Raw genomic sequence first — 20,507 nt, 5'->3', positions numbered from 1 at the left:
TTGTGCCTATATTTGAACTCAGCCTATATTCATGGTATACCCTGGTTTCCGGAGCCCTTCGTGGAGCCTTGTTAAGAATAATATTTCACACAGGAACTTTCATGACTGAATGACCTCTTTGAAGCACATGAAGGTCTTTTTGTCCACCTCGGATGCTTACATTACTACATACCTTACTTTAGCTTTGGTGCGAAGGTAAAAAGGCAGGAACCACTTACAAAGAGAATTTCTTTCATATGAATCATTTAAACTTGCTCTCTTTCTCAGCAGATATTCTCTTCATGCTCTCAAACTTTGTGAAGCTGCATGTCTGAAAATCTACAGGTCTCTTATCTTTCTTTTCGGTCAGAAAAATAGTATCAGCTCAGCCAAAGCTGACAGTCTGAGGAACAAACAAGATCCACAGTATCAGTCAGCTAACCCCACAGCCTACTGGCAATGCTCATAGAACTCTGAGATCCAACATTCTGCTGCAGAGGAAGGGATGGGATCCAAACTGTCCTGCATTTACTGACTAGTTCTGATCTAGTAACCTTTTTCAACTTCATGCAGGTATGCTGCATGCTATCTTGATGGATTGTTTTGATATAATTGATTTTGTCTTGATTTTGACTTTGATGGGTGTGTTTTCTGTGCTCAATTATATTTAATATTTAAAAGTGCTTAGGGACTAGTATAACTACTTTGCTTTAAAGTGAAAAGAGGCTCATCATGACACTTGAAGCATAGAGAAATGTTTTCTGCATAGAAAGACTACGGTACATTCATTGAAACATTACCCTCTAGAACACAAAATTCAGTACCATGTGAGATATTACACTGAGTTTGTATTCGAACACTTTTTAAAGTCTGTTGCACAGGGTGCAGTTCTTTGTAACTCTTTTCAAGGAGACACGAGGAGGGGTTCAATCATGTGAACAGTAATAGTTTCAGCATGGCAGGCCATACCATCCCAGATCCCTGCTGTCACGGTACAGATCAGCCACACCTCTCCAAACTGTGGATCGTGTGTCCATGGCAATGACCCCTGATGCTAGTGTGTCCATGGCAATGACCCCTGATGCTAGTTTCTGTGTGGAGGTCAGAGTAGTATTAGAGAGGACTGGGATAGTGACCTAACAGAAAAGTATGGCGGTTATGGCAGGTAAATGGGATTCTGTTTGATAGCGAAATATTAAATAGAACGTGGGTTGACACCCTCAGAGCACCGTACATTTCGTTACTTACACATGATTGAATATTTTTTTTACAGACTGTGGTATTACAAAAGCTCATATGCTTTTGTCCTGTAAAACATCACGGCAAGGCTTGTTGCTTTGATCTTGAACCCAGCGCATGATGTCCGTAACGGAGCTTTTTAGTTGAGTCCTCTTTACATGAGACTGTTTTGCCGAGAAGCTTCCAGATATATGCATATTTGACATTTTGCATTTGAATGGTGAAACATCTGTGGCCCTGTCTGAAGTGTTCACAAACTGATGCCGTCCTAAGCAAAGCACATGTTTTGTAACATGTATTGGAACATTTCAGTATTCTTTGTGTAAGTAAAGAACACCTCATAGCTTTCTGTCATATCCCGCACTGTGTAGAGATGGTCATGTATTGTGCTTTATTCAGGTTCAGAGAAGAGAGACCAGTCTAGTGGGTACACCAAATTTGTCCTGATGAATCAAGAAAAGCCTAAAGCCAAATTCCACAATCAAGGTAAGAAAAGGGACGTTTATGTATTTGACTTGAAAATGATTGTGCTTACAGTAAGAATCTAAGTTTCAATGTTCTGAGGCAGGTGAAAAGTTGGTTGTAATTTGGGTTGAATTGCTGGACATCTTTCCATCATGCTATTATATATTACTTTTATTGTATATTGGCTTTTTATTGAAATATTCTTTTATTCTTAAAAAGGATTTTTTTTCGTATCTCATTTCCTTCCATGAGAACTCAAGGAAATAGCCTCAGACCAACTATGTTGTTCTCAAGTTTGACCACTAGATGTCCTGCATCACCCTGCTTGACCACTAGATGTCCTGCATCACCCTGCTTGCTTTTATCTTTATTTAATCTTGGTTTCATCTGATCCTCGCTCTTATATTTCCACCAGGCGTGTGTCTGTGTGTGTGTGTGTGTGTGTGTGTGTGTGTGTGTGTGTGTGTGTGTTTGTGTGTGTGTGTGTGTGTGTGTGTGTGTGTGTGTGTGTGTCTGTGTCTGTGTGTGTGTGTGTGTGTGTATCTGTGCGTGTCTGTGCGTGTGTGTGTGTGTGTGTGTGTGTGTGTGTGTGTGTGTGTGTGTATGTGTGTGTCTGTGTTTGTGTGTGTGTGCGTGTGTGTGTGTGTGTGTGTGTGTGTGTGTGTGTGTGTGTGTGTGTGTGTGTGTGTGTGTGTGTGTGTCTGTGCGTGTCTGTGCATGTGTCTGTGTCTGTGTGTATCTGTGCGTGTCTGTGCGTGTGTGTGTTTGTGTGCGTGTGTGTGTGTGTATGTGTGTGTGTGTGCTACTTCACACACTACAGCCAACTGTGTAAACTGATACTATACTATTTTACCTTTTTATTATCCTCCTGTTTTATCACCACACAAAGCCACATTGCCGGAACAAAGCCATAGTTATAAATCACACCTCTGGCAGATGGCGGAGGTGGGAAGCAGGGGATTCTGGGAAGACACTTGATTGATCTGAGGGTCCAGGCCTTGGCTTGGACTTATATGGTTTTCGTGTCAAAGGAGGGAAGACCACACAGTGTGTTTTATAAACACAGTCCTTCCACTAGCCACCCCTGCTCTGGGGATTCTACTCTGCCCCGACACACAGGCAACTGCATGCACTGTCAGGCCCATTGTGCCATGGAACATTACAGATAAACACACACACACACACACACACACACACACACACACACACACACACACACACACACACGCGCACACACACACACACACACACCCACACACACACACACACACACATGCACGCACAGACTTGTACAGATACCAGCACCCTCCTCCCTGCGCTCTATCTCATCTCACACTCAAATTCACATTCACTGAAACAATACATTCAAACTTACTCAGATGTGTGTGTGCTACATACACGTTTATGTACATACTCTTACTCATTGAAACAAACCACAGAATTATGAGGGTTTTATAGGTTTTATAGGCTTTTAACTGGGAGCCCACAGTTCTGATCTAAAACCGTTTTTGAATATGGAGTGAACCAGGAAACTGTGTGGACTTACTGGTGTCTTGGTTTCAGCAGATGGCTCTAAAGTCCTTGGTGGTGGATCTACGGTGGATGTGAGTACGCCTCCTGGTGGCAGCTCCAGGACTGCAGGAGCGCCGGTCCTGCTGAGAGGTATGGCGGATCAGACAGTTATGGACGTCAGCTTGGTGAGGATGACTGTGGAGGTGACAGGTCAGTGAAAAATGTTCAGATTTACAGGATAATAATAAAAACCAAGATCCGTAGGTATTGTAAAGAGTGAAGTACTCTACACACTTCATCTTATGTATAGAGTCACCTCTATGTATAGATGGAACCCCCCCCCCCCCACACACACACACAAATATTACCCTCTCCTCTATATGCAAACTTAAAACATAATGTCTGCAGAGGCTTATGGAGACACATAAGCGCGCACACACACACATTTTTACTGGCCTATCTTTCAGCTGTAATCAGACCTAACAGGTTAACAGGTTCTGCTCCACCTCTCTTCTGTTCCGGAACATTCCATTCATGCTTCATGGAGTCAGTTGCTCTTCATTTTCTCTGTTATATCTAGCCAAGTAGAATCATGCCTGGGCGGCAACACTGCAGAGACTGTTTCCCTAGAACACTTAGGCTTATAACCATGATGTGTTTCGATTGGGAAGAAATAAAGACATATTTTTTGTTCATGAAGGTATAACTGAAAATGCCTGTTTTCCTTTGAGGCTGTGCTCTATTCAAATACACGAACCAAACATATCAAGATTAATGATTATATAAACTTCTAATGTGTTTCCTAGGTGACCCTGAGCCCAGTGTCTTCTGGTTGCATAATGGGAAAGAGATCTTGGAGTCGGAAGACTTTAATTTCAGAAAGAATGGCAATGAATGCCATCTATGCATTCGGGATGTCTTCCCAGAGGATTCTGGGAAATACATCTTTGTGGCCTGGAACCATAAAGGTGTTGTGAGAACTGAAGCAATGCTCAAGGTGCAAGGTAACACACATACACACACATTAAAACACACACATTATCTGTACAGATAACCGTACCACATATATAGAGCAGAGTGTAATTGGTAGTTTTCTCAATTTGGAGTTCCAGATAGATAGTGCCAAACTGGTCTAAGGGTACCAATGATCATGGAGTGCAATTGCTTACATGGAAGCCAAGAGAAGATAAGAGAAAGGAATTACATACACAAGAACAAGAGCGATAAATGCTATATGAGGCTTAGATATGCCATATTCCATGAGCACCTGAAAAGGCACGTGAGCTGGACAGGAGAGTTCTCCGCGTCCGAGTGTCTTTGCATAACTGACTGAAAGTGTGTACATAAATGACAGTGAGGAATGAGCCATCCTCTCCCTCTATTTGCCTCTCGTGTGCGTCTGGTTAATGTTTCGACTGCGAATGCTCGTTTGCAAACCCTACTGTCTGACACTCCAGGGAAGACTGTCTCTCCCAGCGCAAGCTAGTGTGCAATGACCACAGCGATCAGGCTCAGGATCACACACACACACACACACACACACACACACACACATGCACGCACAGACTTGTTAAAGTTGAGCAGAAAACCCCTGTCACAAACAAGGGAATCCCACTATCAAGAAATAGAAAGCTCATGTCACTGGTTTGGATCACGTCTCCAAGTCACTTCGGGTGGCACCCGTCCATGGTTCATCATCCGGCCAAAGTCGGTGGTGGCGGTCGTGGGTCAGCACGTCCTCATCTCTAGCGCCGTCGCTGGGGACCCCTTCCCTGAGTTCGGCTGGATGAAGGACGGCGTGGGCCTGGTGTCGGGAGAGGAGCTGAGGCTCGTGCAGAAGAGGAACATCATCTCGTTGCTCATCAGGAGGGTAGCACCGCACCATGCAGGAGAGTATCACATCAGGCTCAGGTACACAGCAGATGGTAGACAGGTGTACTTATGCCCCACCAGACCTCACAGATAGTCCCATCAAACTGAATTTCATGCCCTTCCAAAGAAGTACTGTATATGCGTCAGTCTTATCACACATGGCCTGAATACAAAATGCCCCTCAAAGTCCATATGTACACAGTGATCAGTATACACAGTCAATCAGATAGAGGAGTACTACAAACCATATACACGTATTTTAGAAACACAAGGAGTAGGTTATATGTATGTATATATGTAAATATATATATGTTAAAGTTGTCATAATAAGAGTACCTAGTCTAAATAAGAGTAGACTGAGGATTTCCCTTTGCCTCATCCATGACTAATGAGATGCACTCTCTTTATACACCCAGTATGAGATGAAGAGAGAGAACATTTTGTCCCTTCATCATAGATCAGTGTCTTATCATATTTAGTTGATTCAAAGCCCCCATTTTGACAACATGAGACTTGGCTGGGGTTTGCTATGCTTAATTTCTACTCTAATCCAGGTTTTATGTTATTGTTGGAACATACCAACTCCCTCCAACCTATGTGAGAAATTAACTGTGGCATTTTTTTTGGTCTTGTTTTTCCCCTTGGAAAATCACTTAATGTTAGACGCAGGAATAACAGTGCCAAGCTATTAAATCTAAGTGAGACACTTGTGTTGTGTCCTCCCTTAACTCTCCTGTGCACAGACACATGCAGAAACACAGACACTTGCGCACACGCACACACACACACACACACTCACACACACACACACACACACACACACACACACACACACACACACGTACACACGCACACACACGCACACACACACACACACACACACGTACACACACGCACACACGCACACACGCACACACAGACTTGTACAGATACCAGCTGGGAGAATAACAGAGATGTTTATTTCCATATAAGGAAGCACATGTAACATTTTAACATAAACTGTGGGAGACATGCGACTTAGCCCTGATTGGTGGGATGCCTTTGTGAGACTGGCCAATAAGGGACTGTGACTGAGAGGTCAAAAGGTTAGGCACGTCCAAATAAACACCCACAGAAAATCCAGAGCTTTTTCGCGCAGGTTTCTGTCCAAGTACAGGGAGAACAGGATTTAAAACACTGAGAAACCTCCGATCCTTTCTCCCCCTTTCTCCTTTCTCTCTCTCCCTCTCTCTATCTCTCTCTCTCCCTCTCTCTCCCTCTCTCAGTATCTCTCTCAGTATCTCTGTCCCTTCCTCCTTCCCTACCCTTAACAGCAAACCTCTCTCATTCCTCTCCATGTCTACTCCTGCAGGAACTCTGTTGGCCGGTCCAGCTGTATGGTCACTCTGTCCATCCGCCAAGCACCAGACCCCCCCAACAGAGGCCCACCCCTTCTGTAAGTGTCCCCTCATGGCCAGTCCCCTTTACCCCTGTGGTTGTCCTGCGGGACAACCCCCTTCACCGTTCCTCCAGTTCTTCCCGACCCCCACTTTTTCCTGAAGCAGCCCCAGACTGGGGCATGCTCCCTCTCTGAAGCCCTGCTGAAGGCCCGCGGTCTGGACGTGTTTCCCAAATAAGGCCACGGGAGTCACCAGTGATGCCATGCAGCCATGATATGTGTCCCTGTCTCCAATTAACCTATTATAGAATAGAGGACTGAGGCTTTAAACAATCCCTCTCTCTATCCCTCCACCTCCTCCCTGTGTTTTGCTCTTTTTTTTCACTTCTGTTCATTCTCTCTCTCTTATTTTCTCTTTCGCTCTCTCTTTCTCTCTCTCCCTGCTCCAGCCCTCCCTTTAACTCTCCCTCTATCACTCCATCTCCCTCCTCCCTGCGCTCTATCTCATCTCTTTCTCTCTTTCTCTCTCCCTCCCTCCCTCCCTCCCTCACTCCTCCTCCCCTCTCCAAGCCCCCGTGGGGTTTCAGGGGGAGTTGGACTGTCGGACAGGACCGTGAGAGTCAGTGAGTCTGAGAGCTGCAGAGGGAGCAGGACCTCCAGTCAGCCCCAGCCACCACAGCCCCAGCCCCAGCCCCAGCAACCCCAGCAGCAGCAGCAGCAGCAGGGAGAGCGGGACTCTGAGAAGCAAGCAGAGGCCAGCCACCTCCAGCAGACAGCCCCCGAGGTCCACTCTCAGCGCCAGGACCACAGCGGCCCCAGACCCCTGCTCAGGAGGCACGTGCACACCAGGGAGCGCAGCGAAGAGCAGGTTCGGCAACATCAGCTGGAGCAGTGGGACTTCCGCTCGCTGCTCGCACAGAACGTGAACGCGAAGGCAAAAGCAAAACACGCCGCCACCGCCGCAGCAACAGCTGCCAGCCACACAGGGAACGTCTGTCAGGAGCAGGACCAGGAGCCGAGGGACGCCATGAATACGCCTCAGCTTAAGAAGGTAGGGCCGCGGCCTGCCCCGGAGGTCAAGGCCGCCACACCTCAGAAAGTAGACTTCAGGTCGATGCTGGGGAAGAGGGGGGGCGACACGCCCAAACCGGCACCCGGCGCAAGCCCCGCCAGCAGCGGCCCCACCGACTTCAGGGCCCTGCTGAAGAAGCCCACTGACGCAGAGAAGAATGCCACAAAGGACCAGACCCCGACACCCAAAGCCCCAGTGACCAAGGACAAACAAAACGGCATCAACGGTGTTGACGGCAGGCTCGGAGAGAAGAAGCTAGACAAAGCTGTGCTGGAAAAGAAGGACGTGGCAACACCAGAGAAGAAGGGGATACCAGAGAAGAAGGGGACACCGGTGGCGGCGGAGAAGGCGGCCCCGGAGAAGAAGCCAAGCACCACAGACAAGAACACGAAACCGGCCGATGCAGGGCTCACCCAGAAGAAGGAGGTGGTGGTGAGCTTGTCAGAGAAGAAGGCAGCCCCCGCAGGGAAGCAGCCCAACTTCAGCCAGACGCCCGGCGATGTCAGTGTGGTGGAAGGCCAGCGGCTGCACCTGCAGTGCCAGGTGACCTCTGACCCCACTGCCACCATCACCTGGTCTTTAGATGGTAAAGTCATCAAGCCGTCCAAATTCATCATCTTATCTCAGGAAGGTGAGTCCTGGTTGCCCATATCTGCCGAACAGCATGATTATAAAATAATAAGCACCCAATCAAAAGTTGTTGTTTTTTTTTCTCCAAAAAATGCTTCAGTCTCTGTACTCCAAGGATAATTTGTATGGCATTGAGAGGAATTTGCTCAAAAACAGGAAATCCTACTTTGATAAGCTTGTTGGCCGTTGTTATGTGGAGCACTTAAACAGAGCAATTTGGAGTTGTGTAACACTTCCCCATGGGTGGTTCCCAGGGGCTTCCCATGGACTGAAGCCTGTTGTATAAAAGCTGAGGGGTTTTAACTGTTCCTTTCGACAACCCTGAAACAGCGAGCGTTATGAGTTTTGAACGATAGCAACAGTAGTGGGTTTATCCTCAGCTGAGGAACAGAGATCGTTTTAAAGAGGATTGTTTTTCGTGGAGCCTGAAGCTAGACGTGAGCGGGTGTCTGCCAGTGGGGGCTGTTATTTCAGCGCTTTGAGCTCACACAACAGGGTCATTTGATCTGATCCAGGGGTTATTGAATCCCCCCCTCCTTATACAAACACAGATGCACAGATATACATGCACACACTTACACTCTCTCTCTCTCTCACACACACACACACACACACACACACACACACACACACACTCTCTCTCTCACACACACACACACACACACACATACACACACACACACACACACACGTACACACACGCACACACGCACACACGCACACTTGTACAGATACCAGCTGGGAGAATAACAGAGATGTTTATTTCCATATAAGGAAGCACATGTAACATTTTAACATAAACTGTGGGAGACATGCGACTTAGCCCTGATTGGTGGGATGCCTTTGTGAGACGGGCCAATAAGGGACTGTGACTGAGAGGTCAAAAGGTTAGGCACGTCCAAATAAACACCCACAGAAAATCCAGAGCTTTTTCGCGCTGGTTTCTGTCCAAGTACAGGGAGAACAGGATTTAAAACACTGAGAAAACTCCGATCCTCTCTCCCCCCCTCTCTCTCTCTCTCTCTCTCTCTCTCTCTCTCTCTCTCTCTCTCTTTCTCTCTCCCTCTCTCAGTATCTCTCTCAGTATCTCTCTGTCCCTTCCTCCTTCCCTACCCTCAACAGCAAACCTCTCTCATTCCTCTACATGTCTACTCCTGCAGGAACTCTGTTGGCCGGTCCAGCTGCATGGTCACTCTGTCCATCCGCCAAGCACCAGACCCCCCCAACAGAGGCCCACCCCTTCTGTAAGTGTCCCCTCATGGCCAGTCCCCTTTACCCCTGTGGTTGTCCTGCGGGACAACCCCCTTCACCGTTCCTCCAGTTCTTCCCGACCCCCACTTTTCCATGAAGCAGCCCCAGACTGGGGCATGCTCCCTCTCTGAAGCCCTGCCGAAGGCCCGCGGTCTGGACGTGTTTCCCAAATAAGGCCACGGGAGTCACCAGTGATGCCATGCAGCCATGATATGTGTCCCTGTCTCCAATTAACCTATTATAGAATAGAGGGCTGAGGCTTTAAACAATCCCTCTCTCTATCCCTCCACCTCCTCCCTGTGTTTTGCTCTTTTTTTTCACTTCTGTTCATTCTCTCTCTCTTATTTTCTCTTTCGCTCTCTCTTTCTCTCTCTCCCTGCTCCGGCCCTCCCTTTAACTCTCCCTCTATCACTCCATCTCCCTCCTCCCTGCGCTTTATCTCATCTCTTTCTCTCTTTCTCTTTCCCTCCCTCCCTCCCTCCCTCACTCCTCCTCCCCTCTCCAAGCCCCCGAGGGGTTTCAGGGGGAGTTGGACTGTCGGACAGGACCGTGAGAGTCAGTGAGTCTGAGAGCTGCAGAGGGAGCAGGACCTCCAGTCAGCCCCAGCCCCAGCCCCAGCCCCAGCCCCAGCCCCAGCAACCCCAGCAGCAGCAGCAGCAGCAGGGAGAGCGGGACTCTGAGAAGCAAGCAGAGGCCAGCCACCTCCAGCAGACAGCCCCCAAGGTCCACTCTCAGCGCCAGGACCACAGCGGCCCCAGACCCCTGCTCAGGAGGCACGTGCACACCAGGGAGCGCAGCGAAGAGCAGGTTCGGCAACATCAGCTGGAGCAGTGGGACTTCCGCTCGCTGCTCGCACAGAACGTGAACGCGAAGGCAAAAGCAAAACACGCCGCCACCGCCGCAGCAACAGCTGCCAGCCACACAGGGAACGTCTGTCAGGAGCAGGAGCCGAGGGACGCCATGAATACGCCTCAGCTTAAGAAGGTAGGGCCGCGGCCCGCCCCGGAGGTCAAGGCCGCCACACCTCAGAAAGTGGACTTCAGGTCGATGCTGGGGAAGAGGGGGGGCGACACGCCCAAACCGGCACCCGGCGCAAGCCCCGCCAGCAGCGGCCCCACCGACTTCAGGGCCCTGCTGAAGAAGCCCACTGACGCAGAGAAGAATGCCACAAAGGACCAGACCCCGACACCCAAAGCCCCAGTGACCAAGGACAAACAAAACGGCATCAACGGTGTTGACGGCAGGCTCGGAGAGAAGAAGCTAGACAAAGCTGTGCTGGAAAAGAAGGACGTGGCAACACCAGAGAAGAAGGGGATACCAGAGAAGAAGGGGACACCGGTGGCGGCGGAGAAGGCGGCCCCGGAGAAGAAGCCAAACACCACAGACAAGAACACGAAACCAGCCGATGCAGGGCTCACCCAGAAGAAAGAGGTGGTGGTGAGCTTGTCAGAGAAGAAGGCAGCCCCCGCAGGGAAGCAGCCCAACTTCAGCCAGACGCCCGGCGATGTCAGTGTGGTGGAAGGCCAGCGGCTGCACCTGCAGTGCCAGGTGACCTCTGACCCCACTGCCACCATCACCTGGTCTTTAGATGGTAAAGTCATCAAGCCGTCCAAATTCATCATCTTATCTCAGGAAGGTGAGTCCTGGTTGCCCATATCTGCCGAACAGCATGATTATAAAATAATAAGCACCCAATCAAAAGTTGTTGTTTTTTTTTCTCCAAAAAAATGCTGTCCTCCAAGGATAATTTGTATGGCATTGAGAGGAATTTGCTCAAAAACAGGAAATCCTACTTTGATAAGCTTGTTGGCCGTTGTTATGTGGAGCACTTAAACAGAGCAATTTGGAGTTGTGTAACACTTCCCCATGGGTGGTTCCCAGGGGCTTCCCATGGACTGAAGCCTGTTGTATAAAAGCTGAGGGGTTTTAACTGTTCCTTTCGACAACCCTGAAACAGCGAGCGTTATGAGTTTTGAACGATAGCAACAGTAGTGGGTTTATCCTCAGCTGAGGAACAGAGATCGTTTTAAAGAGGATTGTTTTTCATGGAGCCTGAAGCAAGAAATGAGCGGGTGTCTGCCAGTGGGGGCTGTTATTTCAGCGCTTTGAGCTCACACAGCAGGGTCATTTGATCTGATCCAGGGGTTATTGAATCCCCCCCTCCTTATACAAACACTGATGCACAGATATATATGCACACACTTACACACTTACTCTGTCACACACACACACATAAACACATAGACAGACATAACATGCCCAGGCTTCCCTCCTGCCCTGCTGACAGAAGAGGCTTGTGGCTCTGTTGTGACACAATTAGAAAGTTCGGAAATATCAACGGAGGATCCCCTGATATGTAAGGTAACGGGGAATCCCAGTATTAATCCTCTGGATGAGTTGAGTTTAGTCCAGCACATGCTATGCATATCAAACAAGTGCCAGACGAGCTCATATCCCTTAAATATTTGCTGTCATGTGCACACTGGTCTCCATGCAGACTCACAATTGACTGTTTGCAAATGGTGATGATGACAGTAAATACAATAACAAATGGGTAGAGTGAGGTGCAAATGGGAGGTATTCGCCAAATGAAAAGGATTATTGTCCTTCCTGTCCACACCTGTCAAGCTGTGTCCATTAACTGCCCCCTGTAAAATACTCCCCTGTGCACTATATATGAAGTGGGTGACGACATAACCAAACAGAAAATCCACGTCACTGGGACTCCACATCTACTCAAGGGAGAGATTTCATGTTTATGTTCGTTAGTGTCGCCATACACTGGGGGATAGCGAGCAGGGACGCTAATATGACATTTTTCAGGGTCATCATTGACGACTGGAGCACATTTGAAGAGTATCCTGGTGCACACAGGGGAGCCTCTTAAGACTCTCAGAGTTGAAGGGGTCTTCCAGAAGGACTCTTAAATGTACTGAAATGCTCAGGGGACATGGGACGCCAGTGAGGTTTCTGAGGAAGAAAGTGTCAAGTACCAGCTTCCTGCAACAGTGGAGCCAATGAGATTGCAGAAAACCAGAAGGCCCCAACAGCCAAATTCTGAATGTCAATCCAACCTCAATGGCTGACATAAACTATCATAAGAAAGCTATTGGGATCCCCTGATGTTTTTTTTTGCATTTTGAGCCAATGGTCAAGGTGGTTCCAATGCATAGGCATCTGCAAGAACCAAGTCTACAGATAATCCAGGCCTTAGCTGGTGATATGTCTCCTCCTGTCTTTGTTTTGTGATGTGTTACACTCCTTTGGGTTGTCCCATGAGGAATTAAGAGTTTGCATTTTAACTACATATCATGTATTGTGTCTGTGACCTTTTCAGGAGGCAAGTGTTCGTTCACCGTAGACAAGGCCCTGCCAGAGGATGCTGGCCGCTACACATGTAAAGCAGAGAACGCAGCCGGGAAAGCTGAGTGCTCTTGCAAAGTCATGGTCTCTGGTGAGTCTTTCCAGAACCCCACCCCCCCCTCTCTCTTTTCCTCCAGGAAAATCTCCCCTAAAAGGCCACTGAACACATCAGTTTGATATCCAGCGCCGGTGCAAGAGAGTTAGGCAATGCAATGTTGGAATTTTTTTGTCTAAATCGTCTAACATTTATCCTTTTTTATTTGTTTGCTTATGTAATCTAGAACCCACAGATGCCGCCTCGGGTGACAAGAAGTCTGCGCCCACAACAGAGAGTGAGTCTTCACACAATGTCCTGTCTCCACACAATCTATGGTATTCCATAAAAGGAAGCTACCTTCAGCAAGCATGACATCACAGTCCTTGAATTTATTCAGCACAATACTAGCCATTCAGTATTGTTCTCACCATTAACGAATGTCACGTTGAGGCACACCTTAGCTCCCTCTTATCTGACGAATCCTGAGCCCCTTCATTCAAGGAAGAATTTTCCACTCTGTAAATTCTCGATGGCTGAACCCTCCTCCTCTGGTTAATCTTTGCACACCATGAGCCGTAATTTAAAGGGTGTCTGGGTGGGATTACGGGGGTTTAGCCGACTCTCTCTGCCATCAGACACACCTCTCTCCAAGGGCTTTTGCCCATTACTCCAGTTCTAGCAGGGTACAAGCTGTATATGGATGGATTTGGGGGAGCTTTGGAGCTCAGTCCTCCCCAAGCTGTTTGATGGGGGGCCCCTGAGATTTCAGGATTTTATGCTCCAAAGGTTAGAGGTGAGGTTGAGACACAGTACAGGACACAGATGCCACCCTTGACCCATCTCGGAAGGCACGTGCTTTGTCCCCCACCCCCTTCACTTCCTGAGTGAGTTCTCTGCTCTGCGAAGCTGACTTAGATGTACTGGCTGTTTCGATTGCCGATGAACTACAATCCCATGAGCCTCAGTGGGCACAGTGGGCACACGTTGTCAGTCAGCTGCACTCAGGAACAGGGTAGACATTAAGCTTTACTTCCAATAAAGGTCTGTCACCTGAGAGCTTGAGCCCAGCTATAACCTAGTGGCATTCTAGCTGGCTTCCTGGTGGCTGGGATTTGTGGCAGTATTTTGGACTTTGTGTCACCGTAGCTGGCAGCAGCTGGATTGGGTTGGGTGTTTGTGTTGGATGGGGGGTGTAGGCTTGTGTGATGATGGAGGTGATAGTGGTGGTGGTTGTCTTTCCATTTGTTTGTCTATATCCTCACTCAGATCCATTGCATGATGTCCAAGATTTAATCTGCAAGTATTAAGGGGTCAAAGTAAATGCGTGGGGGGGGGGGGGGGTGTAGCTGATATTTTGGAACATTAACCAACAATTTTATGACTTGCGCCAATCTGTCACATCTACACAAAGTAACATCTAGGGTTTCACAGGCATAGCAACATCAACATGTAAGAGGAGAGGAGGAGAGGGGGCACAAAACACGGGTGCTGGTCTTTCATGTGGTGGAAATACAAACAGTGCGAGAGATCAGGAGACGGAGGAAGGCCATAACTCAGAGAGGAGGAGGGTGGCACTGACTAGGTGGAGCAGGGGAAGAAAATGGCCTAAAATGGCCCAGTGCTTGAGCACAAGGGAACAGAACAGAGCCTCCTCACTGGAGGCTGGAGAGGGTTTACAATCCGCTGCATTGTTTCATGACGGCTATCGACCCCTGGAATAAATACTAGAGGAGAGAATGGAGGAGAGGCAGATAGAGGGATAGAGAGAGAAGGAGATAGAGAGAGAGAGGATGAGAAAGTGGGAAACAGATAAAGGAAGGAGAGGGAGAGAGAGAGAAAGAGAGAGAGAGAGAGAGAGAGAGAGAGAGAGAGAGAGAGAGTGCAGGACATTTCCTGGATCCTTTTCGGAGGTCTATTTATAGCATGTCCATAAAAGGGGAATTCCAGCATCCAGCGTCCACATGAGGCAGGCCCTTGGTCTGGGACGCTGCAGGGAGAGAGCTTCCCTTCTCTGGAGCTTCTGTACTCCCTCTCCCATATGCCCACATCATTCACACGTATAAATACATCTGTCCTGTACAGCTATATTCCATCATTACATGAGTGCATTTCAAAACCATAAGTGTGTGTGTGTCTAAGATAATAGTAAACCTCTCTCTAACTCCAACTGGAAACCCATTTCCAGAGGCATAACTTTGAACCAGATTTAGAGGGGGCTGTTTTTTGTTTTCAAATGTTAGTCTGGGTATTTCAGCACTTTTTGCAACTTACTTACCATGGTTTGCTGATATGTTTATGATTTCTGTGCCTTGTTTTTCTGTAGATGAGGCCCTTATAAAGAAGAAGCAAGCCCCCAAATCTCCAACCAAACAGGGTAAGTCTTCTCCCTCTGTGTTTTCCAGAATATTCCAGGGAACAGTTAAATTAACAACAACAAAAAAGCTGGAGTAATTTACAGAATCACTCTCCACTCCGTCAGTCATAACTCAGGCCCCGTTGCCCTATTGTACTGCCTGTGAGCTCCACTTATCTGTTATATAAATAAAGAGATGCTTTCCACTGGCAGCATCACTTGGGATGTTTTTAATACTCTCCCTTTTTCAGCAGGGCTTCTAATCACAGCAGCTGGTTCCAGTGTTCTTCTCCTGTTTCATTTGTATTAGAATTTCTGTTTGTGTTGAAGCGTCTGTGTGTGTGTGTGTGTGTGAGAGAGAGAAAGAGAGAGAGAGAGAGAGAGAGAGAGAGAGAGAGAGAGAGAGAGAGACAGTATGTGTCTGTGTCTGTCTGTGTTTCAGACCTCCACATGACCCCCTCTCTCTCTCTCTCCTGTTGACCTCTCAGGCTCCGGTCCTCAGATCGTCCAGTTCCCAAGTGACCAGAAGATCTTGGCTGGGAAGAAAGTGGACCTGGTGTGTAACTTCATTGGGGCCACACCCATCACCTGCACCTGGCTGAAGTTCAAAAAGCCGGTAAGGAGAAAGAACAGCATAGAAAAAAATAAACGTGTTGTATCTTAATCTTTGGTTATCCATCGTAGGGAGAGCATATGAAGGCTCTTGTCAGAACATCTAAAGGTGGTGTCTAGAACGTTTAAGGGATCTGTGTCCTCAGAAGAGAACCCTGTCTCCATAAGACAACCCTTTGTCCACATATTTCTCGAGGTTCTAAAAGGGAAAAGTAGCGTGTCTAGAATGTTTAAGGGATCTGTGTCCTCAGAAGAGAACCCTGTCTCCATAAGAGAACCCTTTGTCCACATATTTCTCGAGGTTCTTAAAGGGAGAGGTAGGGTTCTAGGGCGTAATGCAGCGTTCCAACATGGCTTGTGTCATGGCTTGGATCAGAATTTTAGAAGAGCAAAATTATTTTAAAATGCTCTTAAGATCTTTATGAACTGCAGTCGGTATTTCCATATTAGGATACATATTGTACGAACTCGTGGGCTGGTGAAACTTAAAAGCTATACACCAGTGGCTGACAAAAAACAATAAGTTGGTAGAATATCAGTGGTCTGGGGCCCTACTCTGGCCTTAAAACACCTCTTAAGTGATAAGGTGATCCGCTGCAGTGATATTGTTGACCCTATGTTCACAGACAGAGAGCATAGCATCTTGTTTTCCACATCCTCATAATGAAATCTTCTATCTTGAGCATCATAATGACTAGGGAGCCACACCACAAAACTCATTTAAATAAAACATGTCTCAAGACTGGCTTATGTTAATGTCCCTTTGATGTCTGACTTAATGGTCTGTGAGGACAAGATGAACACCAAAACTCTTTATGAATATTGGTACTGGTTTAATATGAGAGCAAGTGTTTGGTGAGAAACCAGGGAGTTGGCTGGGAGACACTGAGACTAACCTCCGGGTCATTGTTGCTTCAGATCCAGTCAGGAAGTGGCGGTATCACCATTGAGACCACAGAGAACAGCAGTCAGCTGACCATCGCTGCGAGCGAGCAGGACCACAGCGGCAGCTACACTGTGGAGCTGCAGAACAAGTTTGGCACCAAGCAGGCCTCCCTCAACCTCGCCGTCGTAGGTATGCCTCATGTTCACAGGCACACACACAGAGGAAGAAACCTTGAGCAGAACTAAATGCACACATACATTCCAACATAAAGATAGTACGTACATGCATTTTAGTATTGTAGAACAACTTAGTGGGTATAAAATGTTCTCGTAAGGTTACTATTACAAGGGTGAGTACAGCATGGTGGTAGAGCATTTGTGACATTTATTTACATTACGGGTAAATAGGCTAGCATGCATACATACACACGAAAAAACTAAAAGTCAATATAATGTGTAAGAAGAAATATTCTTAGGCTAGCATGCATACATACACACGAAAAAACAAAAAGTCAATATAATGGATAAGAAGAAATATTCTTACAAGCTTTTTTTTTACTGTGGTATACATAAAGCACTGTATTGTGTTTAGTTCTGATTAATTTAGCATTTAGCTATGTGTTTTGATTGCAGTGGTCTGTCTGATTCCTTTGCCATTACCTCTCAGCTTGCTGTTTTTATTATAGTGGTAATTGCCTCACTACAGCCTGATCTTAGCAGCTACATCATTCCCGCTACTGCCAGTTTGTTTATTGGATCGAGGTTGTAAACGTGTTGCTGATGGACAAGCTGCTCCCTTTTAAAGTCTCGCTGGAGTCTGTTTCGGCTTACCATACAAGGCTGTTCAAAGCGTAGAAACACACCAGCGGACAATAAATCTTAAATCATTTGCAGCTATATTCAACCCTTTGATCACAACTTTAGATTACATCGATAAATATATATTGTGTCATAAAGGTATGCAATGTTTGTTGGAAGATACGGGGCCCCCAATTATACAACCTCACCGTTGTTTAATCTCGCCAAAGGGATGATTTATGAGATGGGAATAGCATTCTACCCTGTAGAATGGGGAACCTAGACCAAGCAGTTCCTGTTTCCCCCTTATCTTCTGGTTGATTTGTGGAGTTACTATGTTGTTGTTGACATGATGCCCATTTGCAGACACTTGGACAGGGTGATTCATAACAAGATACACTGATAAATATGTGAAACACATTACATATATTCAATGGGATTAGGGCTACGTAATTGTACTAATTGTAGGTAACTATGTAAGTACTTACATAAGTAAGTATGGTGATAAGCAAGTAAGTATGGTGATACTGTGTCATGTTTTTTGAAGGAAAGTTGAAGGAAAAGGTTGATTTCTGTGTCTGAAAAATCTGCAAAAGAAGAGTGACCAACTAATTGAGTAACCAAATACATTTTTGTCCATTCTCCCCTAGACAAGCCTGATCCTCCAGCTCGTGTCCCAGCTGCCAGTGACATCCGTGAATCCTCTCTCACCCTCTCATGGTATGGCCCTACGTACGATGGCGGCAGCGTCGTGGAGTCGTACAACCTGGAGATCTGGAACTCTGTGGACAACAAATGGACAGAGCTGGCCTCCTGCAACAGCACCTCTTACTCCGTCCAGAACCTGCTCCCGGACAGGCAATACAAGTTCCGTGTGCGGGCCGTCAACATGTACGGAGTGGGGGAGCCAGGTGCAGAGTCTGTGCCTGTCACAGCTGGTGTGGAGAAGGTGAAAGGTGAGAAAGAGAGCCCTCTACTGGACATTTGGCAGTATTACAGGCAGAAGGGACCTGTGATAAACTTAATGTGGGAGGGTTTTTTGAAGTTGCATCTTTCTCTCTAACCCTTTCTCTCACACTATCTATCTATCTATCTCTTTCTCTATTTATTTGATTTATCTATTTATATATCTATTTGATTTATCTATATATATATATATATATCTATCTGTCTTTCCTCAGAGACAAAGGGAGAAGAGGTTGAGGCTGCAGATGATGATGGTGGTGGGTGTTCCTTTGTATCTCTATTCTTCCCTCTAGCCATCATTCATGTAACCTAATCATATCTATGTATCCTGATGGGAAACACTTAACACCTAAGTTATGTCACTTCACATGAAGTCAAAACTACTTGATGAGACTCTGTAACTGCCTTTGGAAGCTTTGGCACTTTGACATTTTTTTTTCCTCTTAACTGCTGGTGCAGAGAAAGAACAGGACTACAGGGACGTGGTTGTGAAGAAAGACTGTAGCGTCAAAGAGTTGTACGATGTGGAGGAGAGACTGGGAACGTGAGTGATGCTCTCTGTCTCTCTCTTTTACTTCCTCTCTGCGTATCTCTTAGAAACCAACAACACAACACACAAATGACGCCAACTGTCCAATCTTCTCTCTCTCTCTCTCTTTTCTCTCTTTTCTTTCTTTTTTTCCGTTTCTCTTCCCTTGTTCTATCCTATAGGGGCAAATTTGGACAGGTCTTTAAACTGGTGGAGAGGGCAACGAAAAAGGTGTGGGCCGGGAAATTCATCAAGTCCTTATCTGTCACGGCGAAAGATAATGTTCGGATGGAGATCGACATAATGAACAGCCTCCATCACCCAAAGCTGGTGCAGTGTGTGGATGCCTTTGAGAGCAAGTCTGACATGGTCATGGTTTTGGAGTTGTAAGTGTTTGCTGTTTTTCTAAAACATTCTCTTTGGCGTTAAATATGTTACAATTTTTAGATAATTCAATACTGCATAATTTCATTTGTGCTCTAAACTGCTGACCAGTTATTGCGTGAACCGTTTTATTTTGGGACAGGGACGATCACATTTTGTTGAGCTAAGCTTGTTTTGTCTGTGACTGGAATGAGTTGTTCTTGGGTGACCAGAGGGTAGACTGTTTTGTGCTGTTCTCTCCGAAGCATCACGTGAATATGTTCACACACACACACACACACACACACGCACATACACGCACACACACATGCACACACACACACACACACGCACATACACGCACACACACACACACACACACACACACACACACACACACGCACTAGCTCCTTGATTATTTCACTCATTTTTGCTTTTTATAGGAGAGAACAAAAATGCCAGTTCCCTCTGCACGTGATTGGCCAAATGTCTGTCACATGTCCTTATATAGAGCCAAGAGTAAGAATGGACAAGCAAGGGAGGACAGACAGACAGAGAGAGAGAGAGAGAGAGGAAAAGAGTGAGAGAGAGAGAAAGAGAGCAAGAGAGAAAGAGAGAGAGAGAGAGAGAGAGAGAGAGAGAGAGAGAGAGAGCTGAAGCACTTTTCCTTCTCTTGGCAGTCGTGATGGAAAAAAGCCCAGATCCGAATCTCGTCGAGCATACGATTTGTTTACTGCTCTAGGAACAGAAATATTTCAAGCGGTCTCTCAGTGGAAAGTGGTGATAAACAGTATTGAGCAGGTCTGGGTCCATGCCCCACATAATCCTATGCAATCTGGTCAGTGTTGTTTAATAGATATTTGCACCATTGTGACAGAATAGAGCACACACTTTGTTTTGGCTAGTTCAGAGCATGATAAAACCCTTAGATTCAATCCACAGCTGACGAGGAAATCTAATCGATGTAATCAATTAAAGTATTAATCACCCTATGTCAACACTTACACGTCAGTCAGTCCACTACTGCCAACCGTGAAATGCTACCTTTAATGACATCTTTGGCACACTGATTCCAGAGTGCTTTTGCTGTTTTGCTGTTGTTTGTTTCCTGTCTAAGACAAAATGTGAGATGGAAGTTTACTTCACTGCATTAGATCATTAAAATGTTCACCATAAACACTATGGAAACAGTGTCCATTATGT

At 46.6% G+C, this 20,507-nt stretch overlaps 1 protein-coding gene across 1 annotated transcript in view; it reads left to right on the top strand.

The window, feature by feature from the left end:
• Positions 1-7,472: 7,472 nt before the first annotated feature.
• mylkb (myosin light chain kinase b) overlaps positions 7,473-20,507 on the top strand; it is a 17,480-nt gene continuing 4,445 nt past the window's right edge. Inside the window, exons 1-13 of the mRNA XM_031582370.2 lie at positions 7,473-8,148; positions 9,308-9,391; positions 9,922-9,953; positions 10,044-11,034; positions 12,736-12,852; positions 13,043-13,093; positions 15,122-15,172; positions 15,640-15,767; positions 16,682-16,838; positions 18,097-18,402; positions 18,628-18,669; positions 18,872-18,956; positions 19,124-19,327. Coding sequence (XP_031438230.2) covers positions 7,473-8,148; positions 9,308-9,391; positions 9,922-9,953; positions 10,044-11,034; positions 12,736-12,852; positions 13,043-13,093; positions 15,122-15,172; positions 15,640-15,767; positions 16,682-16,838; positions 18,097-18,402; positions 18,628-18,669; positions 18,872-18,956; positions 19,124-19,327 — 2,924 coding nt within the window. The remainder of the gene's footprint in view (positions 8,149-9,307; positions 9,392-9,921; positions 9,954-10,043; positions 11,035-12,735; positions 12,853-13,042; positions 13,094-15,121; positions 15,173-15,639; positions 15,768-16,681; positions 16,839-18,096; positions 18,403-18,627; positions 18,670-18,871; positions 18,957-19,123; positions 19,328-20,507) is intronic.

Source organism: Clupea harengus, chromosome 16, assembly GCF_900700415.2.
Source record: "Clupea harengus chromosome 16, Ch_v2.0.2, whole genome shotgun sequence".
In the NCBI taxonomy this organism is placed as follows: domain Eukaryota; kingdom Metazoa; phylum Chordata; class Actinopteri; order Clupeiformes; family Clupeidae; genus Clupea; species Clupea harengus.
Note: the sequence above shows the minus strand (reverse complement) of the source record. Positions and strands in the feature narration are given on the sequence as shown.